At 42.4% G+C, this 25819-nt stretch overlaps 1 protein-coding gene across 1 annotated transcript; it reads right to left on the bottom strand.

Moving 5' to 3' along the window:
* Positions 1–938: 938 nt before the first annotated feature.
* Positions 939–25724, bottom strand: LOC139664758 (acetyl-CoA carboxylase 1-like). Its single transcript, XM_071543704.1, has 31 exons — positions 25616–25724; positions 25436–25525; positions 25184–25302; positions 23822–23845; positions 23228–23356; positions 22545–22688; positions 22274–22376; positions 22013–22120; positions 21837–21893; positions 21462–21506; positions 20329–20370; positions 19412–19627; positions 19001–19156; positions 18659–18883; positions 16290–16445; positions 16031–16177; positions 15182–15451; positions 14584–14681; positions 14254–14374; positions 13932–14042; positions 11176–11319; positions 10910–11030; positions 9592–9688; positions 9347–9443; positions 9097–9232; positions 8437–8614; positions 8233–8345; positions 7135–7289; positions 5866–6036; positions 2934–3070; positions 939–2754 (listed from the first exon to the last, which is right to left on the bottom strand). The coding sequence occupies exons 1-31, from the start codon at positions 25649–25651 to the stop codon at positions 2628–2630; spliced, it is 3873 nt and encodes a 1290-aa protein (XP_071399805.1). The 5' UTR covers positions 25652–25724; the 3' UTR covers positions 939–2627.
* Between the last annotated feature and the right edge of the window lie 95 nt (positions 25725–25819).

Genomic DNA, 25819 nt, shown 5'->3' with positions numbered 1-25819 from the left:
ATGTTTTCAGCCTGGTTCCTTTATTATAATAATAACAAAAGTGACTATTTCTACTGCCCAACAAAAGGGGAATAAAACCCACCTCGAATGTTGATGTAATTAAATGTATTTTATTGTAATTCAAGACTACTGCCCTGCATTATAAACTAGGGAAAGAACAACAATTGTGCCCAAACTCAGCATTAAGCAGATTCCTGCAACTTCCTCCATGCAATCCCCTTCCCTGCACTCCAGTGGTTGAGGAAGGACCTGATTCTGCAGTTTGTCAGTGATTAAAAGAAGAATTAGCCTGCCTAGCATGCCTCCACAAATGAGCAAAACCCTCTGGGAGACCAGAGAGACCAAGCAAGGCGCATTTCCAATTATACCACCAAATAACTCATTTTCTTATTGGGCCTCCTATAATTGTGGTGGGTATTGGGTGCATGCAACTCAATTTGTCTTACATATTTGTTGGTAGGATGGTAATAGAGTTGACGGAGCCAAGGGGATGATATGAAAGAACAAGACAAAAAAAAAAGAAAGGAAAAAAAAAACAAAGGGATGAGATAGATCCCTCACTATTTGTTTGATCAGCTTCATCCTCCTTAAGACTGTTGAAGTTTAAACGCCTGGAAAAAAAAATGCCACTTTAATCATCTGTGGGTTGAGGAATGAGAAGAGACTATCATTTTAGAGTAATCAGAAAATGTCTCTCCAGAGTATTACACTTTGTACTGACTGGTAAAATTAATGAGGCTCCCAATGATGTGATTATCTGTCTTGAGGATCATCAATATGTAAAACGCAAATAATTGAGAAATTAAATTAGTGCAGTTTCTTGGAAACTTGAGTTTTGTTGCATTCACCGTTTTACTTTTTGCTATAATCTGCAATAAAAATAAATAAATACAGTGATTCTAAAAACTTTGCACAAAGACAAAAAGCTATAAACCGAGTTAGGTAGACTTTATTAAATTTGCAAACACAATTAGAGCTCATCACTGTAAAGTTGCTCTCCATCCTCATACAGGAAACAACCAGCCACTTATAAAGTAACTGGACCACATGTCAACACAGGCACATAAAGGCGCAGCACTGACCATGAAGCCATTTCACATTGCTAATGTTTGCCTTTTCAGCAGTGTATACAACACAATGACCTATGACTGAATTACACATGGTGGTATTTTGTTATATTATTATATACTCTGTAACGTTTTTACACCGTTTTACCATACAGTAGCCAGAATGTGTCCCTGTTCATCGATAACAAACTTGAGTGGAGAATCAACACACAATTCACACAGTTTTTCCTTGGAAAGTCAATATTAAAAATAAGTAATGTTTCATATACATTAAGTTCAAGTTCACATAAAATTTAAACATAACAGCAAAGCCTGGATTACAGTTAAAATCAGAAATCATACCTGACATCACAACATGTGTAAGTCCAGTGAACAGTACCTTTTGTTCTTTGACAAAACAGACATTTAATAATTTAGTGACTTAATTGCAGTAAATTCAAAAATATTTTCTTGGTTAAAAAAAAAAGAAAAGACAAATAAAGCAAAAAGAAAAAAGTCTAATAAAAAAACAAACTGAACTTCCAATGATTGTTTTTGTGAGTAACCCACAATAGTTGGCAAAAATGTAACAAGGGAGAAAAGACCACTTTCCTAAATGAGCATGCTGCCACTTAAACCATTATCAACTCTGTGTGCCTGTGTGTGTGTGTGTGTGTGTGTGAGTGTGAGTGTGAGTGTGAGTGTGAGTGTGAGTGTTCATGTGCAAGCACCAGATTCAACAGTGCAAACTGTGCGGGTTTGATGCCGGATGCAATGTGAGGGAACAGTAAGCAGTAAAGTGCATTCAAAGCAGCATGTGTGTACTGTGTGAGTGAGAACAGAAGGGACAGCTGGTTTTCTGTCGGCTGTGGTTTTGTTGTGTGGCTAGCTGCCCATTGCTCACTCCAGGGTAACTGTGAAACAGTCAGGGTCTAAAAGGACCTTGTCCCTGCTCCCTGCTGGGCGCTCCTGTCTGCTGCTACAGTGCCCCACCGTGTTCCCTGTGTTTGATCAGTAATTAAGTGCTCCCTACTAAGGAGTGTAAAACCCCTTTTCTTGCCAACACTTCCAGCAATATGTTGTCATTGTCGAGTTTCAAAACACCTGCAAATCTTAACGAGCGTACCTCAAAAACCAAGGTGCATGACAACAAGATTCTGAATTTATTGCTGTGAAAATTCCAGTTCAACAGGATGGAGGCCGCTGATTATCATGGAAGCAGGACCTCCACTTGGGCCAACTGTGTAAACCCTCAACACACTACGACATGTTAGCTACTAGATATTTCTTTAGTCATTTTTCAATTGCACTTGAATACACTAAACACAAACTAATCTCAGCACTACCGTACATGTAAGACATTTACAAACTGCTATAATTGACTCTTCCCCCAGTGAGAATCATTGCCAACGCTTCATCAGTAACCTGGCAGCCGCCAAGGGCCGTCATGTTGGCTCCTCCAGCCTCAGTTTCCAGCCCGGGTCCCGGTCAGGAGCCGATCTGGCTGTGGGCCGGGCTCCTGGTTGTGGTTGTGGGATGAGCTGGTCTTGAGCCAGGCAGGGAAGAGAGGGCAGGCTCCCTTTAGGAGGAGGCCGGGGTCTCCATGGTGGACAGGATACGCACCACCTCCGCTCGCTGTGTGGGCGAGATGTGCTGGGTCATGTGAACGATGGAATCCATGGCAACCTCTGGATTGGCTTGGACAAGACTGGGAAGAGAGAGGGGGAAACAAGGGAAAGTTGAGAAAATAATACCATAATCATATTTTGAAAACTGGATTGCACATTGGGGGGTGTTGGGTGAGTGGATGGGGGTAATGACAGGTGAAAATTGGTCCAGCAATATAATCATCCGCTACTGCCGAACTGCGTTGCTGAGAAGTGTCACCTGCGAATCTGCTTGAGGATGTGGTCTCTGCGGATGTACTTGATGTTCTCGTCGATGACGGACCTTGCACCCTCTTCTTCAGCTAGTTGCCTCTCCAACCACTCCACCACCTCCTCATTGCTATCCCACAGATAGGCCTGCGTAATGTAGGGGGGGGGGGGGGGTTGGGGTGCAGAAGAGAGGATGAATCATTTTGAGTGAGATTTAATATATTAAATAAAACTTACAATTCAGACATACACGGTCCTTGACAGAAAACAATCTGTAATTTTTCTTATGACAAATGGACAAATGTCATTAGAAACCGAAAATAGAAAATCATTCGATCAAATGATCACAGTCTCCTGCAGCTCTGCAGTTGCTTTCAGGATATACCGCTTGATTATATATATACACACACACACACACACCAGTCAAATTTTGCAGCATTGGAAAGGGAGAACTGGTGTCAGGACTGGACACCTTTCAATGCTTGTGCAACCTCATAATTTATTAATTTCACCACCCAAGAAAAATATAACTCTCTTTGATATTACTCGTAAATTCTGTGAAACTTCAGATAAAAAATGAATAAAAGTGACAGTGCAATGGATTAAAAAATAAAAGAATTATATATAAATCAACAAAATGGATTAAATAAAATGAATACACAAATAAATAAATAAATAAATAAAAATCACAATTTCTCTCATGAGGAGTGAAAAGAGATTGACAGCCACAAAGTGGGGGCTAGATGTCTTGTTGACTGGACCCGATAGGAAAATTAGTATTCATGAGTGCTGGCATCTCTGATCCCAAACAAAGCCAGGCTTGGGGGGCTTAGCAAAGATTTGGGGGCGGGTGTGGGTTAATGGTCTCATGCCTTTTTATGAACACTCCTGCTTGAGGTCCACAAGAACATTTAATGCCCTTATTAATCATTTTTAATCTGTTTGCTTTTAATTAAGAAACAGCGTGTTGCTCTCCTATCTGCACGTGCCAGGGCTGTGATTAATTGTGGCTTAAGACAGCCAGTCCTGATTGGGATAATATATTAGCTAACAAGAGGGCCACTTCTTAAGAGACCTCAAATGCTGCACTGGCTCCTGTCACCCTGCGGCTCGTCCTCTGGGCCCCAAGTCTGGGCTGCAACGGACAGCACTTATCTCTGAGGGATGTTTATTTTCATTAACTACCATATCAATTCATCTCTATTTAATCAAGATGATTTAATAGGAATGCTTACTACTTATTTATCTGGCATGCCTTGTGGTCGAGGGATGGGAGACTTTTCTTCGGGACAAAAATAACCCTCTGTAATCATTACCAGGAGGCCAGAAGGTGTTTGTGTTTGAACGCATCTACACACTACTTTGAAGCAAAAGTCAACTCATTTAGAGTTCAATATTTTAGCTACCCAATATTGGTATCATATACAGAAAACACAGGTATCATTCACGATAGAAGACTGGATATACTACAGAGATAAGTACATAATAATTGGCTGGGACTGAAACATAAATTACTAATTAAGCCTAATTCCTAGTCCTTGCAAATGCACCACCCTCCTACTCACTGGCTGTTGTTACTTCTCTCTTGAGAAGCTAATTATTTTGCGTACTGCCTAAATCACTCATCAAACATGGCAGATAGTCGTCATTGTGTAATACCAGGGTGTCAAATTTGTGGTGAGCTTGGCTATTTTATTGGTAAGTGTCAATAAGCTCAGTTTAGTCACTCTGTGGGTTAGGGTTAGTTTTCTAGGTTGACACCTGATGCAATTTAAATAATTAACAATCTGCAAGCAGCTACTGCTTTTTAGTCACAGGTAATGTTAGCATTCATACTGATATGGCTGCTCTCTCTTATGCTAGTGTCTGTCCCAAACAGCCTGTTTACAATTTACATGCCTGGTCACCTCCAGAGTCTGATTTTGGCTGTCAACCTGTCAATCAAATATCTGTTGTGAACAGAAATGCTACACCCACAGTTACCATGACAGGCATGACAATGATTTTTTTTGTGAATTGATAGCACTTTAAAGGTGAATTGCCAACAGTACAAACTGAATTTTAAAAAGTCACCAACATGGGTCTTTATGTGTATGCTATGTAATACATTTTGTGACAAATTATAGTTGAACATTAAAAACTACATTCTAAATTCATGTGATGATTGTGGAATAATTCTCACCTTTAACGTGCTGAATAAAGATTGGATACAAATCATTATAACTCATGTTATTATAGTTGTACTGAAAACAGTTTGTCTTCCAGAGACTCAAAGGCCTGGTAACATGGATCATTTCTACCTGCTTTGAGGTAGCAGAATGCTGGAAGTATCATGGAACTTTGTTGTCTGAGAGACTCTTACAGTTCAGAGTAAAACTAGAAAGAAAATATGGTTTAGGAAACAGCAGGCAAGTTAGGAGGGTAAGGTTACTTGAAGAAATCAAATGGCCTGTCTCCTTTCAAAAAAGATGCAAGTCACCTCATGAATAATCCATACTGGAGGTGTACAAGGAACCAAAAATCATGCATTCATTTGTTTTGGGTCCTGTTGCTTATTACTACACGTGACAAAATATTTATATCTAAATAAAGAGTGGCTGAATGTAGGCCTTGTGTTATATATTATACTTTTGAGATTTGAGATAGCTTTTCTGAATAATAGCAGTTTCTAGTCCCATGCTCATTTTTGTTAAAATGTAGAAAAATACTGATATATTTGCTTGTTGGCAAGTGCTTTCACTTGAGAGGATAAGAGATTTTATGTGATACAAGTACAGACTGAATTGATCTGTGGGGTACTTTTATTTTCTTAACTGTTAATAGCTTAGTTCAAAATGTAGCACAATCTTTGAGATACTAACTATAGTTTTCTACAGTATTCATTCAGAGCCAATGACTACTGCTGGTAGAAAGTGGCCTGAAAAGAGAGCAGCAGGTTTTACCTTCACAGCCCCCTCGGCCTCCACGAACCAGCGGCGCAGCATAGCCTGGATCTGGCCGTCAGTCAGCTCGGTGTTGGCCACTTGGATCTTCCTCTTCACCGTGTCCTCCAGCAGCAGGCGCCGCAGACGCCAGTAGAAGAACTGACGCGATGTTTGCCAATCCAGGATATCCTGAGAAAGACAAAAGAAAATAAACAGATTAATTAACGCTAATTATTACGAGCAGGCAGTGCTGGACCATATTAGAAAGTTTACTGGATATAAAATTTCAGACCAACATTGCCCACAAATTACAATTCCTCATTAACTGTCAATGAAGCAGGTCCATGCTGCACATTTTGCACAGTTGACATCACAGAGTAGAGCCACAATTTTCTGTTTTGAAAAACAGTTGTTTTTTACAAATACTGATTAAGCAATCCCGGGCCATAACAATATATTTAGATTAATAAAAAGATTGATAGGATATGAAATAGTACTCTTAAACGCAAAGGACACTCAATTTAAAGGGCTAGTTCAGGTTTATGAGAAGCCTAGGTATCATATGTGGGAATCATTTCATTTTTGTCGAGCATTTTGTGATACAAGTGTAACTTAGTCTTATATGTGATACAGATGTATAAGTAAATTGAAATGTAGCATATGTAGTAGACTGAAGATCTGAGGAAATAAATTATACAGAGCTGCACCAGCATTAATCCCAGATTCCTCTGCTGGTGTACCTGAGAGTTGAACATGTAGAACAGAACGGCTGTCATCTCTTTACAGTTACACTTCCCTACTATGAAAAGACCCTGGCAACCTTCCATCTATGAAACAGCCTTTTGGTCATGTGAGTAAGCGAGTGTGTGTGTGTGTGTGTGTGTGTGTGTGTGAATGTGTTTGTGTGTGCTTTTATGTGAAAGATAGGCCTGGGATGGCACAGATGAGACGGGGGCTGCCTGAGGCTGTTCTGTGCTTGCTAAGGTGATTGACCAGGGTCATCAGAAGATAATTATGAGGACATGTCCCATAGCCTGGTGAGACTGGAACATTATTCACTAGGCAGGTGCAGCAGCAGCTAGACTGATACTGCCCTCTGGGCCTCGCAGGTTATTCGCATACTGCACATTCATAGCACTGCATGTACAAGAGAGATAGCATCAAAAAACATCACACCTTGAAATGTACACACATACTAGAAATGCCATTTCACCACAATGCCTCTGCGGTGTGTTCCGATACCATCTGTTTTTATCATGACAGGATTTTGCATGACACTGTGCTCACCGTGATAACGCCCTTCTCCTGCATGCGGCCTGGGGTGTCGTGGAGGTCTGCGAACTGCACAGCCACCTGGTGGTAGATTGGCAGGAGAAACTCCTCGCGCTCCTTCAGCTTGGTCTCCAGCTCCTTGCGGTCTGTGGGGCTCAGCTCTGGTGTTCCTGTTGGAAACAGTGAACAGCAACAGACAGGAGAGTTAAAAAAAGAAAAAAAAAAGAAAAAAGGAAAAAAAGGGTCGTACCATAAAAGCAGTGGTGTCCAATCATTTGCCATCAAGAGCCGTGTGTATGCAGATTTTCATTCAACCATTACACCAGCTGATTTCACTGAGGAGGAACTAATAAGTAGAATCAGCTGCTGTAGTGTTCACTTGGAATGAAAACCTGCATACTTTTGGTTCTCCATAGCACATGATTGGACATCACTGCTCTAAAAACATACACTTCCCAAGAGTACATGGGAAAGAATTGGTAGTTGATGCTAATGTGAGTGAGTTTTTAATTCTTCAGCTTTGAATGCCATAAAGGCTGCTAGAAGTTCTCTCAATCTATCCTCACACAATAACACTCCTACGTTTGACTGGCCTTTCCTCATAGTCCCATTACCATCAAATCAGGTTCTACATGAGTGTGCAACTCTGAATTAGTTCCTGGTAACAGCATTTTGGTCTTGTGCTCTCCCAAACCCCTGGCTGCTGTCAGCATAGACTGATTTCTGTCAATTCCAATCTGTAAGCCCTCCACCCCTCCCCAGTAACGCTCCATTCCTCCAGTTTGCCCAAAGCCCCAACAAGCCCACACAGCATTGGACCACAGCTCCTCTGAGCCCAGAGGAAAATCAATAGGCTGTGCAGGAGAGACAGGAGAGCTGGTGATTGATCTGAGCGGGCTGTGATTGACATATCTCCCGGGGGAGCGCAGCGAGGATGATACAATCAACCCCAGATAAAGAACAAGAGTGACAGCGCACATGCTCCCACCTGATACATTGCTCCTTCTAACTAAGAGAGGACGGGAGGAACAGAGACACTATATGAGAATGAGGCTGAGAGGACAGAGACACCCATCTAGAACTGGAATGGGAACTGAAAGCTGGAGGACTCACCCAGTCTTTCGGCTAGGCCCGTATAGACAGGGTCCACTCTCCTCATGGTCTTCACCAGGTCCTTCCTCCTAAACTTGATCTCCACTGTTCCTTCAGGCTCCAACACTCCACCTCTGGAGAGAGGAGGGGGTAAAATAAAGATGTAAATGAATGAGGGTGGCTTGTTTAAGACTACTAAATTGGGCCTTGGTTAGTGCGACTCACCGGCTGTCCTTGTCAGCATACATCTCCATGTGGCGGGGGTTGATGGTGGGATCTATGACCACCCAGGAGCCTCCCCTCAGCTCAGCCTGGGGAGGGATATAGACCAGCACCGGCTGCTTGTACTCCCTCAACCCGTCCACAATGTAGGCACCAAACTTCAACACCTGGTCATACATGTCTGAGAAGAGGAATTTCATATTAGGGACTGAATAAATGCAATTCCAGATTGACTGATTTCTAGGGATGAGACGATATTCTTATCTCATGATACGATTCGATACGCAATATGGGATTCATGATTCAATACAACCATGATACAATGTAATAAGCAAAAGTTCAAAGAGATGAGACAAAGTCTGACTGTGCAGAATTATGTATATTTCTGAGCCACAAAGCTTTCTATCAATGGCACTGGTTTGCTAGAATGTAAATAGCAATTTCAAAATGTCATTACAAAGTGCAAATAATATAATTTGGATGAGAGCTTGCGAAACTGATGAGCAAGCCGTCTCATTTGTGATTACTACAGCAGAATATAATATCGCGATTCATTTTTCTGCCCCACGGTACGTATTGTAACATTTTTGTATTGCGATATATTGAAGTTTGATGTATCGTCCCATCACTACTGATTACCATGGATTCAGAGGTTAGAGGTACCTTTCATTCCTCCAGAAAAGCCCCTCCAGTTGGCAAACACAATGAGAGGTAGGCCCTCTCGGTTCAGGTCCTTGATGGCCTGGGCTGTTTTGAAGGCAGAATCTGGGAACCACACCTGACCTGCTTGTTGGATGATCTAAAAATACAATGCAGGGAGTCACTACCCAGCATCACTACTTGGGTGTGTGTAAAATGTCTAAATGTGTATGTGCCTGTCAAAGCTTGCATATATGTACAGAGAAACCATTACCTTAGCCTCTGAGTCCAAATTGGCTGGATCGGCTGGGATTGACAGCTCCACTGATCTGGTTTCCACAGCAACCACTCCGGTAGGTATGCCTCCGAGCCTGTGGAGAGACGTCAGTCAGCGGCAACATCTATTACATGGCTACATTTTAGAAAGCTCATACCTGTACCTTCAGTGTAAAAAGATTTCTTTCTGACAATATGTCAGTTGAGATAGATGAGGGTTTGATGTGCGGTTTGGACACTTACCTGGCTCTGCCCACCACCACACTCTGGGCCCACGGCTGCATGATCTCCATAAAGGAGCCATGGTCAAAGAAACCACTCTGCCATGAGCCTTTAGGTGCTATATACAGAGAGCAGGGAGAGTAGAGGAACATATAGAGTATAGAAAGAAGTGGGAAGTGAAATGAAAAGAGAAATGGAGTTAATTCTGTGAAGCTCACAAATTATTCACATCACAAAATTAGAAACAGAATTCAAGTCATTTTTCCCCCCGTAAATACATTCTCCCCTTCCATAGCATTCTTAATAATCCACTGCTGTGTTCTCCATGCAGTCAGAGGTTGTGTATTTTTCTCCCGGAATCTGTGATCTTGGCAGAGGCCATGATGGATGACTGTATAAGGAGGCTTGCTCAGCTCTTTTGCTGCCTGCAGACTGAGAGAAACATGCTCAGCCTATGAGGTTACCATTCAATTAAGCCTCACCACTCATCACTACTAAAGACATTGACTGGCTTCCAGCATGGTCCCCAATCTATTTGCTGTCCAAAGTTGTAATTACATTGATATGGAACCTGCTCGGTCCTGACCTGCTGTGTAAAACACACAGCATCCATTTTAGTGCTATCTTGATCCTGGCTTTGGAGGCGTGATGTTAGGCTTGGCTGTGTCTCTCTCAATTTCTGTATAAGGACCCTCGTTTTCTAATGGCCTCTCTCTAGTCATGAATTAGCTTAACCCTTGACCCTGGGGATATCTGCCTGAAATGATAACACCTTATACTTATCTCAGAACAAAAAAACAAAACAAAACAAAAAAATACAGGCAAAAATGAAATTTGAGGGGTTTGGCTCTTTACAACTGCTGATATAGCATTTATTTAGATGAAAAAGATTAGTAGAACAAGTGAGCATGGGTGAAACCACATAAATAGTCATTATACTTACATTTACTATACAGTGGTTTATTGTTGAATGAACGTTTTGCATCAGGATCTGATGCAGCTATCCCTTGCTCTATTTTGGGAGAGCATCTATGTTGAGACCTCACTTGGATATGAGAGGAGAAAGGGGGAAAGCACCCATGTCATTGGGGTTATCGAGTGGACATCACCCACTTGGGCTTATCAAGTGGGTAACACCCACTCAACATCATAATGTTTTATTGAATGAGGCCCACAACACCTCTAGAAGTTGTAAAAGTCAGTTCCGGCATCACAGGACCACCCCCCTGTCATCACCATACACAAGCCTGTACCTACAGTTAGGCTTCTAGCAAGCTGCATATTATGGTATAGGCTTGGTTCAAAACGATTTCTCCAGCTACTGAGAATAGGTACTCACTCTGGCTAGGACGTCCAGCTAACATCCAGCGAGGGTCATAGGGAGCCTTGGTGGGAACAAACTCCACTGACCGGTCTATGGGATCCTTGGCATTGAGGATGGGCACTGGACTAGATTTACACTGAAGGGAGGAAACATTACACACTATTTTTTTTTTTTTCAAAAAATAGCTCAAAACATTAGGAGAAATCGTAAAGGAGATATGTATACACACATCAACCTAATGCATGGTGTATCTTTCTATTAAAACATATTTAAAACTTTACCATGGGCATGTAGGAAAGCCACTGCAACAGAGTGAAGACTCCCTCAAAGTCGTCACATACAGTGCTGTGGGTCACACCATTGTTGTGCATGATCTGGATCCCACCGAGCTGGTTATTTGACGTGTACACTTCTCTGCCCAGCACCTGTGGTGGGGACAACATGAAAGTATGGATTTTCCATTTGGAATAAAAAAAAAAAACAATTGTGAAATTTGCTTTGTTCGAACCACAAATTATCCTAAATATGACTGGGCGACATATCGTATATTGATATTGTGACTAGATATCGTCGTAATATTGTGAAATTATTTAAATGTTCCTTCTTCCTGGTCTTAAAGGCTGTGTTACAGTAAAGTGATACAATTTTATGATAATAATGGTCATTACTAATTTACAAAAATATTCTTGCGTGTAAATATCTTGAAAGCAAGAATACTCATCTCCAAAATATTGTCACATTATCGATATCGAGGTATTCGGTCTAAAATATTGTGATACTTGATTTTGTCAGTATCGCCCAGCCCTAATGTGACTATGGCTTATACTGTGGGGATATTCAAGGCTTTACAAGTCTCCTCTCTAGATAATCCTGGCTTCTACTGCAGGCAGCGGAGCTAATCCAGCCTTTATATCGTGCCACCTTGGCTGAGAGTGGAGGGTGTTGTCACCAGGCCTCTGGTCTGGGGAGCTGCGGATCAATAAGATCCCACACACAGACACAGATATGCCGGGGGACAGCGGGGACCCTGCCGCTACATGGCCCCGCTGCCCCGTCAATACTGTTGATCAGCAGCCAGGGATCTCTCTATCACAGCGGTCACAGGGGGCTGGCAGCACCTGCCACTCTCCCCGGGGTTATTTGTAACAGACGGAGTGAATTAACACCTGCCCTTTCTCATCCCACACGCTCTATTCACTCACACGCTATCAACTGAAGATCTGGCTTTACACTGCCTCACATCCTGTTGTTTTGTTGTGTTTATTTTGAAAGACTGCTTGTATTGGTTTATTATGCATCCCCAGGTGTGGGAGAGGCTATTTAAGGATGGCACTGAGGCCACAGAGCTACTTTTGGCATCGAAACTGCTCCTGTGCCAACCTGAACCCATAAAATATCACTCCCAGCCCACCCTCTTTTCTTAAGCAGCCAAGAACAGGTGGCAGGGCCCTGACATGGTTCCATAAAAATCAGAGAGGAGCTCAATCCTTACTCTTAGCTCTCACCTCTTCAGCCATCATTTACTTTCTTTATTACCATTAATGGTTATGTATCTGGCTACAAATCTAGGGCACTCTCCTAAAGCTGTCAGGACAGCCTGCGGCCCCAAGAAACATTGCAGTCACCTTGACATACACAAAACCCCTGTGCCTCCGGCCATTGCCGGCTTCATTAAGATTCTGCAGCAGAGAGAGGAGAAAGGGATATAGGAGGAGGGACAGAGGGAGAGGACAGGGAGGAGGAAAAAGAGGGGGCCAACTGGATGTAACAGCTCACTTGGGTATTTGTGCTAGTAGTTACTATCCAGTCCCCATAAAAATATGAGAGATTTCCAGCAGCTAATGAAATGATGATCTCTGGGTGCCAGCCTCCTGCTCTCCATTAAGTTTCAGTTAATAGCCAAGAAACCACATGACAGGCGAGCAGGAAAAAATGATATCCAGCCTATTTCTCTCCTGTGTTACTCATGAACCCAGTGACATCTCAAAATAGACAAACTCACCATTGATAGTAAACAGTGTGTTCATGCAATACATCTTGAATATGAGCCATCACCTACACACTGTGGACACCTGTCAGTAACCATTACCATGTGCCTATTCTCATGAATAGACCTAAATAGCAGGGCGATTTAAAAAACCATGGTGCCTCCAGCAAAACGCTGCAAATGGGTATGTCATCATTGGTCCATTTGCATGTTTTGTCCTGTTGCGATTTGTCATGTAATTTGAAATGGAGTCGTCTTAATGCACTGACAAGGAGAGAGGGAGACAAGCAAGACAAGAGGAGCCAGTGAAGCGTGCAAGGAGGCACACACACATGCACATACACACACAAAAAAACAATCTGCCTCAGCAAAACTTTTCATTTTGATTAAAAACAAATGATATGGGTGTCCCACGCTGCAGCCTCCGGGATGTCACTCTATTTCTATGCAAATAACAACTTCATGGTTCGCTTTCAATTATTCCACTATGAGTGGCAGGCAGGCCTGTGGCCGGGATCGAAAGGGAATCCTAGTAGAACAGAACAAGGCAGAAGATGGCCTGATCACTGAGCTGGAACAAGCATATAGTGAAACCATAGTACACTATTCTAATTTCTTTTGTTTGATTTAGACATCATTGTGCCCTGGTGTTTGCTAGTTCAGAGTCTGCGGCTTTTGTTTACTTTTGGTCAAATTGGAAAACAGATTTTCCCAGTTGCAAAATTATTACACATGCACACACAGTTCCTTCCCAGATCTTTTAGTCCTTCCTCCCATTATTTGCCACAAAAAGAATGGAATGACCAACTAATGGAGTGAATTCCACATTAAAATGCAGATGCATTAATTGCCTGAATTAAGAGACAATTAATTTAGGGTTACAGAAGAAGGAGCACAGTGCAGAAGCACACAACAACAACATCATGCCTCCAATTTGAAAAACACAGAACAATGAAGAGAGAAGAAAATTGTCTTTATACTGTACTATAAAATAAATGGATTCTACTCTACTGAAAAATAAATTAATATTATCAATGTAAATAATTCTACCTTGTTGAGAGCTCCAGCTCCAGTAAGGATAATGTGAGAGTTGTCCACCTGAATGGTTCGCTGTCCTAGCCTCACCAGATAGGCCCCAATCCCTATGGCTCGACATGTGACCTATGGGACAAGACCATCTTGTTAAGGATCCAAAGAGATGTAAAGAAACCAAATGTAAGCACAGTTTTCAAACAATTACACAGCCAACTCCAAGTATAGAACAAAACATGATTGCAGAAAGATCACATAAGCGAATAAAGCTCAAGGCGATGCATGTGAGCAAATGTGTGCATGTGTTTTGTGTATGTAAGGGTGGCAGCTTCAGCCTTACCAGGTTCATGGTGATGACCTCATCGTAAGCCAGAGAGGACTCTCCAGCAATCATCCCAGACCCTTTCAGATTCTCCACACCCAGCCCTTCATCCTTCCCTATGATGTCAGTGATCTTGTACCTGCATGACAACACATACATTCATTCAAGTCGGACTGGACCCTCCAATCACTTCACCTTTCACTGTCGCCGCTGCTTTAAATCTTATGGGCTTTATACCGTATAGTCATGCACATTCCACTGATTCTACAGCAGCTTGTAGATTAACCTCCTCATCTCAAAACCAATGAGGTGAGTGTATTAATATTTAGTAAAAAACAACAGACGCACCTAGACTCTCCCTCATCCTCCACGTGTTCGCAGTGCACAGAGTTCAGGGCTGAAACCTTCTTGTAATCCTGAGGTGTAAGGTAGAGGTACTTGAAACCCTGCGAGGGAAAAAAAAAAAGACACTTTAATTTAGAATAGACTGTGATACTGATGCGTAGGATGCTGGTAATACTACATACTATCAGGATACTATGCAAAAGGTAACAAATGTTTTGAGAGGCTATCGTGTGAAGGCAGGCTTAGTTGTAATATTTCTGAGGACATTTGTCTTTTTGAAATACTGACTTGATGAATTTTAGGTAGCAAAATCTTTCTAAAATGGATGTATCACAACGCGTTGGTGCATTTTCTTCTGCATTTTAACATGAAATAGCCAAGCTTAGTAAAGGCTTTTTAACTTTATACAGAGGAGAGTGCCTTGGATTTTTTTCTTCTTTTTTCCTTTACATATGGACTCCACACATGTCCAATGAGCACCTCCACTGAATGCGTATGAAGCCCACGTAGCATTCCTCTTCTGATCAATACTGGATATATAACATTTTGGAAAGGAAGTCTTCAAATACAGCGTTGCTAGATTGAAACACTGCTGGCTGACCTTATAGGGGTCCACAGGATCCTGCCAGGCCACGTGGAACATGTGTCTGATTTCCTCTGCCAGGCCGATGCGGGCACCGCTGTTGGCTGCAATGTAGATTCGAGGGATGCCGCTCTCTCGTGCCATCTCTGACGCTTGCAGGAACAACACGTCCTCCTGAGGCCCAAACGAGCCTATCTTGTGCGTGATGTCATTACTGATTACAATGATCTCACGTCCCGCTGGATACTCCGGAGTCCGCAGGGTCATCCGCCAAGCCACCATACCAATCTGGATAGACGGGAGAGAGACGCTTTAAAATGATGGATACTGATGAATTTCCATAAATATTGAATTGCATTCGCTGGGAAAAAAATTGGTTTAAATTTTTTATGATTTTGCAGGCATTTCTGCTTGCTCATATGATGTAGTTGGGAGAGAGATGGAAGATGAGATGCTACATGGGTCATGAGCTGGATTCTGACACCAGCATTTTATTTGGATTTTGTATATGTAGAACTACAAGGCATGGGATGTATTTCTCAGTGCACTTTCAATGATGCAGGAAGTATTCAAGACTTTGTAGCGAGGTGTCAAAAGCATTCAACAATACAGCCAAAGAAACACAGAGCCACCTACAGAGGGGAAGGGAAATTGCACATTATGAGAGGACGTGAAAGATGACATTCACGTATCAAGTCATCTTTTTGGTTATATTCACAATATGTTCTAAAGGTCTAATCCTCAAATCAGATTGCACCAAACAAGAGCTTTGTTGAAAACAGAAAAAAGATTCTCAGAAAATCACTTCAGCTGTGAGCTATAAAAAACAAAAATTATATTTATATATATATGTGTATACACACTCACCTCGTTGCCCCCTGGCAGTCGGTTCATCTGCACCAGCTGACCTTGGGGGTCCAGCACCAGCTCTGTGAAGGTGAGCAGCTCAGAGGGCAGAGGGCATTTGGGCAAGTGGGCATAGGCATGAGTAGAGTGCCACAGCTTTCTCAGAGCCTGGAACGAGAGAGACAAAAGTCAGAACAACATTAATGAATCAACTTAAATTGGCCGATCAGCATTTACAAGCATTCGCTATTGTCGAGATCTAAGTTATTAGTTGGTGTACCTGTCTGAACATTTCTGGGAAATCATAGACGTAGGTGGTGCCCAGGGACTGAGCCTGGAAGCGTTTGGACTGCAGCAGGTCCTTGGTGACATAGGGGGTGTTGATGAGCATGCCATGTAGCGGACCCTGCTTGTCTCCATATGCCTGGAACATGATCTGGACAAGGAGGGACAGAGAGAGTGTCACTTCACAGATGTACTGAGCTATTTAACAGCCTTGCCATTTAAATTACATAAAGTATGACTATGAAAATAGTGAGAATGATGATTTATGACATAGGGTGCCCCGGGGCATCAGTGATTTCCACTGCTACAACATAAACCAATAGACAAGATGTGATGTAACAATTCCTTGTGCATTAATCCAGGACAAGCATCTATACAGAAGCCCAATTCAGATGTTAAAAAGAATGATGTATTAATCCACAAATGTACTGTAGAGGACATCAAGCTGTGCCTTCATATACCATCAGACAAGCAGCACCATTTACTAACCACTTAATCTAAATGTTGCAGGTTGTGAGTGTGCCTTTTCCACACTGCACCAAATACAGCTGTAGTCACCCACACTACTCTGTGCCTACAATTAGGCTCATCCCTAGGTCCAAACGTTATCCAATGAGATGGCTGACCCATCTGGCTGGAAGCAGCCCACTCAGCAGTTCAGAAAACAAATTGTGCCAACAATCAAAGGCTAAAGGAACGTCTGACCCTGGTGGCTTGACACAGCCCTCAGAAGTTCAGAAGTCAAACTATATCAGCAAACAGTAAGCTTAGTTATGCAATACAATTACACTAAGAGCTGAGAACGATGTATGACTACCCATAGCTATATATGATATATCACTCCTGTTTTAGTCATGAGCTAGATTTCCATATTTGGACCCAGCTGGTATCCTTTTGCAACCACAGCAAACATACTACTAACTAACAATATATCAGCAAGCATGCTTCAAACAAATGCTAACTATTCAATGTATCAACATGCTAATAAATCAATATACCAGCGAACACACCACAAATGAACAATCAACAACCGAGCATGCTACAGTCAGGCTACAGTCAGTCATGCTACCCTATTTCACTCAAGTGTACCTACCTTAGTGACTTTGCGCCCCTGTCAGTGGGCTTCCTCCCACTCACTGGCTCCCACTGCTGCCTCAGACAGAGCCTTTACTGCCTGCTTTAAGCTCTGCCAGGGAATGTCTAATTCGTCTAGTGGTGTTACAGTTGATGTTGCTACAAACTCTTGGCAGCAAACCTCCATGAAGCACAGTATCCCTAAGCATTTTTCTTTCATATGACTCATCTACCGCGTCGCCCCATGTGAGGGTGAGCTCCACATGAACACACAATCCGTTGCACCTTTGACCAGAACACGAAGTCTGGCCTTAAGGTAGTGCTTACTATTTCCTACACGATTATCAGCCGTTTCCCCCAATCAATTGCCCTTTGCCAAGCTCTACCTGCCCTTAGCTGGCCTATCCTTTGCCTCCGTCACAGACAAACCAATCTCAATATCCAGGTCTTCATGAACTGTCATAATGTTCTTGGATACCCATTTCCATTTTCAACCCCTTTGAACAAACCTAAAAAATTGAAGAGGAGCATCTCTTAAGCATGAAGTAATGGAATCTCATTATACTAACATAAGAGAAGACCTTTTGGATAAAAAAAAGGAAAATTCAGTCAACATATGTAGCCACTGAAAGACATTTGCCTCACGAGTACAGGGCATGAATAAGTGTCCAATGACCCTTGTAGCTAAGTGTTAATGAATACGGCTGAGGGCAATGCAGCCGGTCCTTGCTCGATCACGTCTCGAAGCTCCAAATAGAAACTAAATTAAACCCCTCTCTCTCACATTCAGTATCAAGGAACTAATAAAGCAACTGGCCAGCAAAAAAAAAGAGAGAAAAAAAAAAGTGAAATGTGTCATGTCGTTATTTCTCTAACAACCAACTGTAATGGGCAATCTTTTCAGAGCTATTCTTTCTTCATTTCTATATATGGACTCTACCAAAGCCCATTAGAGTGATTCAGCATTCACTTACAATTGAATGGGATGGAATATGGATGAAGTTAACTTACCTGATCAGCTGTATGAAGAAATTATTGTTACTAACAGACTTGTCCACCAGAGTAGAGGCAATGCAGACAACATACAGGACCTCAGCTCCACTTCAATACATCACAGGGGAAAAATGTTGCTAATATTCTGTTTAACAAAAATGGCAGGCTCTGTTGTTTCACTACAAGAGTGCCTGGTGAATTGCATTCTAGGAGCTGAGGTTTCCAGGGTGAAGCTGCAGCCCCCCGCCTGTGACTGGGTGGTAAGCAGATGTAATGAAAGATGTGTGAGTGCCCCACCTGTCGGTCTTTGGGCCCCACCTGTCCCGTCCGGGAATCGGTGACCTCCTTGTAGAGGCTGATGTCCAGGTAGTAGCCCGACTCATTGGTAAGGAAGAGGCGGATGGGGATCTGCTTTCCCGTGGGCGTCAGGCGGATGTTAATTTTCAGTTCGGCCTGCAGCACACGCAGCTTCCACAGGCGGCTGCCATAACGCATCACCATCGAGCGCACCGACTCCTCAATCTGAACAGTGTGTGGAGAGAGATAAATGAAGACAAGCACATGTTCAACTCATTCATTAATAGTATGAACAGTTGTGCAACAGTGTATCAGAGAAGTGTGTCTAATAATTTCACAAACCTTTGATGGATCCATGATGACTGTGGGGACAAAATTGAGAAAGATGTGATTACAGTCGGTTCGTACGGTGGTGTTGTTGAAGGCCACCTCCAGCTCATCCATGGCTTCCAGCAGCAGACGCTCTGCCTCATTGTGAAGGTACTCAAAGGAGGCCTCCTAGTGAAGGGACAGGGAAAAAACAAATGGTCAGTAGGGGCAGGTGTACTTCTTATGATTTATTTGTTTCATTTATTTGTTTTCAGTACATAAAACCGCAAAAAAAAACTCAAAAGGAAAAGGCACAAAGAACTGTGCAGGAGAATTTAGATGTCGGTAGCTAATAAAAAGGTGACTCCCCCTGAAAACAACTCAAGACAAAAATAATGCTCACTACCCCTCTCACAATCACACCTTTAAGCAACCTGTTCTCACCTTAGTAACCAGATCAGAGTGGCGGATAATGGCTCGCACAAAGAACCGGTAGTCGGTAACCTCCGTGCCCACCTCCACACGGGCAGCGCCAAGGTACAGGTGCATCTTGTGGTTGGCACAGGGGATGGCAGTCAGAGCAAAATTGCGCATGCGGTTGAGCTCCAACTGGAAGGCCAGTGCGGGCTCCAAGTGCCGGTAGATCCTGTCCTCCTCAAACTAGGGACACAGGCAGGACACAGTCACACACACGCAACACGACATCGCAACATCTACAATGAGGTGGCACAAAAAACTTTCCTAAAGGACATTAGACTTTTACAAGTTAGGCTCTCCTGCCATCATCTCATCCATTAACAGAAGCTAAAGGAGTGTAGATTGGCAATTTCAGGAGCATTGAGTTGATATAAGAGCAGAAAGATGCCTGTGAGGCATACACTGTATTAAGTAAATGAAATCAAAGGCAATCTCAATCTCAGAAGGTTGCTAATGGGTGTCATTTCTCTTAAATGGGAGACATAATTAAATAGTTCATTACTTTAATGAGTTTTGGTGGTGCCATTGTAGTGAAACTATCAGGGGTAACGGAGAGGAAGAGCCATCACTGATCGTGATAGAGTGATTTTCAGTACCGCCAGGGGGGAGACAAAGTTGTTTCTTATAACCATACCATGGTTTTGAATGGTCTCACAGCCAAAAGAGCGCTTGCTCCAATCTTGAGTTACAACTTGAGATGTGGTCTTTGGGTTGATCTTCAATACTGTCACAATACTCTGGTGTATGAACTTCAGATAGGCATTTCTTTATCTTTACAATAGACCTGTTCATTTCTGCATGGACCAACACAGAGTTCACCATTCAGTAATATCTGAAAGTAAGAGTAAGGATTGACAGGCGGTACATGTTATGTAGACACTCACTTTGTCTCGGGCACGGAATGTGAAGAACTTGGGGAATTCTCTCTGTGTGAAAGGTAAAGAGACAGAGACAGAAAGAACAAAGACAGAGAGAGAAATCAATAACTGCTCCACAACAAACACTTTTTGTTGTGAACATACCAGTTCAAGGTTAAAAATACCAAATCAGCTGGACACGCACAGATCGCATTCTTGAAACATAATCACTGCAGATGAAAATGAGCTGTGATGGGCTCTGGTTGAATTGCTGCACCAGTAAGTATGGAGCATTATGCTGCGATCATCAGGACCTCGTTGTATATTCAGTGGCCCCTGTGCTCCTTTACTGCTGTAGTTTATCTATCAGGGAATCACGGTGTATTCACTCAAACAGCGTGTGCACATAATAATGGTAACAGGCAATATATATATAGCACCACTCGCCACACTAATGAATAAAACATTTCTCCTTTTCACAGAGACATTTGATTCTCTGAATACAGCCTGGTAGTCTTGTTTGACGTTATCAGATGAAGTGTCCCACTTGCCAAAACAATGCCAGACCGATTGTAGATGCGCTCATCAATTCAAAGCCTACATGATAACAAGAGAACGGCAATTGTGCACACACTGCAAACCTCCACAGCCATGATTTGATGCTTTGATTGTGCATCGTATTCACACTAAGAAACATATTTTAGTGTGAGCATGCGGAATGGTTTACAATGTGAGCGGGCCAATTCCAGAGCTACTGAAATGTCTGTGTAACAAGGGCCACATAATGACGGTGTAACAAGGGCCACATAATGACGGTGACACCAATGAGGGTGATTAGCTCTCATCAAACGCTGTTGTCCTGTCAAAAGAAAATCAAAGGCCTATTGTCAACATGATGGCAAAGGGGACAGAACCGGATATTTCCCCAAATCTAATCCTGTCATTATCATCCTCATCTGAAAGCTAGTGGGTGTACTTTTGATAATGGGTCAAACCTGGGTAGATAAATGTGGTCCTGTACAGCTCAACAATGCCAGGATTAGGGGTTTGATACCTACTGGGGCTAGCCATGCTAAAAATACACGCACTCATGGTACTGCAAGATGACAAACAGAAAAACAAGCCATCTGTCCTCATTCCCATAGTCTTCCTCTACTTACATGAAACCTTTGGTCCACCTCACAGTTGACCTGCTTCCTGAAATCCTGTCATCAAAAACACAGCAAAAGCAAGACATACAGAAAGGGGTACAGAGAGAAAGATAGGATGAGGAGCGCAGGGAATAAAGTTTTGAAAGAGGAAAAAACAGCCAGATTTGAGATGTAAATTATCTTAAATTATGGAAATTACCACAATAATGCCATTCCATACAAAACAAATTAGCAAACACAATTACACAAAAAACAGAGCTTTGGTACATCATTTGAGAAATCTTTGATACATGTTACTCAGATTAGGAGAACTGGTAACAGGCAGGGCAGCAGCTAGTGAGGAAACAGGTCGTTAACTTGGAAAAAATGAAACGGGATCCTCACCTTCTGAGCCACTAGGAAAGTCAGCCTGCGGATGCCATGTTCAAACAGCAGGGATTTCTGGGATTGAAGAGAAACAAAAATGTCAGGATGAGAAGATCTGTCTGAGTCCTCTCGAACCTTTAACCATCTCTGCCGAAAGTAAGAGAAATGGATACCATGTTGTGGACCACTCTAACCTTTGACTGAGTGAACTCCCGGAACATGGCTGCCAGGCCGTCATCATCGATGTCACTGTCAGTCTTTATAGCCACGTTCAGGATATGGATAGGCTCGTCCAGGATACTCTGGGTGACAAAACAAACCCACTCATCATTCCAAGGATCACAGCCATACTGGTAAATGACAATCCTGTGTATAATTATTACTTTTAGTAAGTAGTACTTTTGAGTGTAGTTTGCATTAAATATCTGAATACAAGTCTCTGTTCCTATTTTCACCTTGTTGTCCTCTTCTCCGTACAGGACAGGATTACCTCCCTCTGGGAAGGTGGGGCTTGGGGGAGGCGAGTCAGAGAAGCAGCTCAACACATCCGTAATGTTCCTGTGGAGGTGAATCATAGTTAGGCTTGCATTACACGTGCAAAGTTTACACAATTTAATCGCAGTTGCAAATTGCAACCATTTGTAGGAGTGGGACTATCAAAGCAATTAACCAACCTAACAAATATGTCCAAGTTTAGGACAACTTTTAAAAAAGTGACTGACTGACCTGGTGAACTCTTGGAAGGAGCGGAAAGAGACCATGGCTCCCATACGCTGACAAGGTGGTGTAAAGGAGGTGTCAAGCAGAACGTCGCTCACGCTGGCCACATGCACCATGCCGTAGTGATTTAGGTTGGACGAGAACGACATCCTGGGGTGTTGACAAAGACAGCGGTTACAATGGGAGTCTGCCATAAACTAGACCCTCACAGCTGTTTTGATCCCGCAGCCCTCTACAGTGTCAGTTTAGAGATACTGGGATATAAAGCATTCTGATGCATTCACTTGTATGCCAATATACATTAAAACATGGTGCCATTTCCTGACTTAGAACACACATGTAGGGGCCTCTACAGAATAGAAAATCATGTATTGTGAATGAGGGTCAGAATATATCAAGTATATCGTTAAAAAAAAATCCACTTTTAGATCCGAGTTCAGTGAAAACAAAAGGTGTATGTAATGGATCTGTGACAGACCGCTTGTTAGTCAAATTGAAACACTGAAAATAGTCCTGAGCCCACATATCAGGTATAATGAAAAACAGAAAGCCACCAGCAAGACACCAGTTCCCCCAGCAGCTTTAAATATTCACCGGGTCCACTGTTGGGTGTTAGTCCTTTAATTGGAAGAGAGTTATCCCAGAAGTTACACCCACTGAAAGTACTAGAGAGGTTTTGTGTGTCAAACCTGTCCACAGATTCCAAATCTGAGGCATTATTCTTCTCTGTATTAGCATCCTTAGATTTACTATCCTGTGCTTTAAGGTCCTGGGTCTTAGATTCTCGCAATTTAATGTCCAGTGGAGCAGACATTTTCCTGGTAGGACAGTCACAGGTTTCAGTGCATACAGTAGGAGAACATTTCCCAAAATGTAATTTTAATTTTCTTACAGTATGTAACATGAAATAATTCACTGGATATTATCCAACACTCCACAATGTTGAAGCACATACATACAATGGTTAGGCATGTGTACAACACTTACACAAAGACACACACACACACACACACACACACACACTCAAAAATGACAGAGGCTGAATGTCAAAGGCCATGCTGTTGTCAGTAAAACTACAGATTACACTCCGGTTACTAAATCAGATTAATTTCGGTAACATTCAAAGCCCAAAACCGTTGTATAGTCAAACAACTTGTTGACTCAACCATAAGATTAATTCAAATTGTGGAGAATTATTTGTTTGACCATGCAGCTAGCTAGTCTACAGTCGCTAGCAGTCTATATTTCAGTATTGGTTGCAATAAGAAGAATGTTTACTATACCTGTTTAGAGTGGGGATGTTCCCTCTGCAATCAAACAACATTGATTATTAAATGGTTAGTGGCAGGCATCAGGAGAGGAAGACAGTCGAGGTGTAGTAATGTGTGTGCGCACCTTATAATTTTGAAACCGCAATGATTTTGCTGAATAATTCAGATCTCAGTTGTATTGAGCAATATCCAAATAAATTAACTGAATGTAAAAAATAAATAAATTCAAAATAACAAATAAGGAAATTATCATCTCTTTCTAATCACTGAACACACATTTCACTTCCTGACTGCTCCCTCCACAACATGCAACATGACATCCTAAGCCCTCCTTGCACTGAGGAATAGTCTGAGCAGAGGAAGAGGATCATTTCACACTCTCATGCCGTCTTTAGTTGATACAGTAATTGTGGATTATGAAGAGCCAAAGATGAAGGTTAATTCAGATATATGAAATCATATGCATGCAATAAAATGAGTGTACGATGGCATTCAAAGGATTTCTACAACTAATCGCATGAACAAACTCAATCCACATAGTCAGCAAAGAAACACACAGGCACTGCAAAGCACCAGGAAGCATCAAAACATATACACATACACTACATACACACACTGAATACATCACATTAGCAGGATGCAGAACATAAGGACAACAAAAACGACAGGGTCTGTCACAAGCCGTTTTCTCAAATGCTGAGCATGTACAAGACAAACTCTGAGTTTGTCTGTAGTTTCTGTCTGTGTTCTGAGTTTTATCTGGCATAGAGGCAGCTACTTTTTTCCAGGACTAACAAGGGAGAGCAACTCACATGGGAGTATTGAGGCTGGGGACCTTGTTACCCATGGCACTCACACACTTTTGACAAACCAGGAAAAGTATTTTTGGTCTTGTAAAAAACCTTCTTTTGCACATGATGAGCATTTACATGGAGTAAAACAATGTACAATGCAGCATAGCTGGGAAGGTGGGAAAGGGTGTAAAAGAACCATGGCACCATGGAAGAACTGGAGATGGTTTAAAAAAACATTTACAATAACTTAAGTCACCATGGCAGTGACTTTGAATAAACTGATTTCTTTTTTTTTAAAGATTTATTTTAGGCATTTTATGCTTTATTGATAGAAACAGTGTGAGAGAGAGACAGGAAGGTATGGGAGAGAGAGAGGGGAGGACATGCAGCAAATGACCGCGGGCCGGATTCGAACCCAGGTCGCTGCGGGAAAGACTGTGTCAAACTGTGTCAAAGCGAGTCAAAACTGATGTATGCTTTGTGTACACAAACCACATCTCCACAGAGCCACAAAAGTGGTAGAAGCAGGGAAGGTGAAGCACAGCGAGTGAGTGTTGGTGTGTGTTGGGGCGTGTGATACCTGTTGGGGTGCGAGGTGGGAAGCATAAACTGGAACTCTACGATACATGTGTTGTCCTTCAACTGCCGATGCTGAACACTGTTGAGCTCATAGGCAATGTACGCTCTGCGAACATACACCTGAGGTTATGAGGGAGAAAGGACACAGAAAATGCAAGTTAGATACAGTATGTGGACCATTTCCTTTTTGACATTCATTGAAATGCAGTGAAAGCAAAGTGCCTTTCAGCACTGAGATCAGTATTCCTCTCACCTCCAGGGCCGCCATCCTGACCACCTGATTACTGTGGTAGAAGAAGTTGGGCAGAACATCAAAGATGGACGTCTCTGAAAGGATCAGTTTCTACAAAGAGGGGGACAATTAACCACCTTGAATACTTCCTCAGAGCATTAGATAAAGCCACAGCTGCTAGTCCCGTCTCTCAATGCCTACCTGCAGGTTCTCGATGCAGAACTGGTGTCCGTACATGTCAATGGCAGAGAGGAAGATGGACTCCACCTGGTTGTGTCGGAGCTCATAAGACGGGAGGTGGGAAGCTATCAACACCTGGGTAAAGACGATCAATGTGGAAAGTCCTTTACTCTCAACTGTTTTCATTCATTCATAATTAGTGGGCTAGGTGAAAGCTAGCAGAGT

Source organism: Centroberyx affinis, unplaced genomic scaffold (genome assembly GCF_046629955.1).
Source record: "Centroberyx affinis isolate AG114_WGS23_722 - 3 ecotype Tasmania unplaced genomic scaffold, CSIRO-AGI_Caff_v1 ptg004367l_1, whole genome shotgun sequence".
NCBI classification, from domain to species: Eukaryota; Metazoa; Chordata; class Actinopteri; order Beryciformes; family Berycidae; genus Centroberyx; species Centroberyx affinis.
Note: the sequence above shows the minus strand (reverse complement) of the source record. Positions and strands in the feature narration are given on the sequence as shown.

Bases quoted from the DNA above. Each gene is read 5' to 3' on its own strand.
- LOC139664758 (XM_071543704.1), bottom strand. From the start codon at position 25,651: ATGTACGGACACCAGTTCTGCATCGAGAACCTGCAG. The intron at 21,894-22,012 runs GTTAGAGTGGTC...CTTCAATCCCAG, and splicing joins GGGAGTTCACTCAGTCAAAG to AAATCCCTGCTGTTTGAACA. The intron at 9,444-9,591 runs GTAAGTGTCCAA...GTCTCTCCACAG, and splicing joins GTGGTGGTGGGCAGAGCCAG to GCTCGGAGGCATACCTACCG.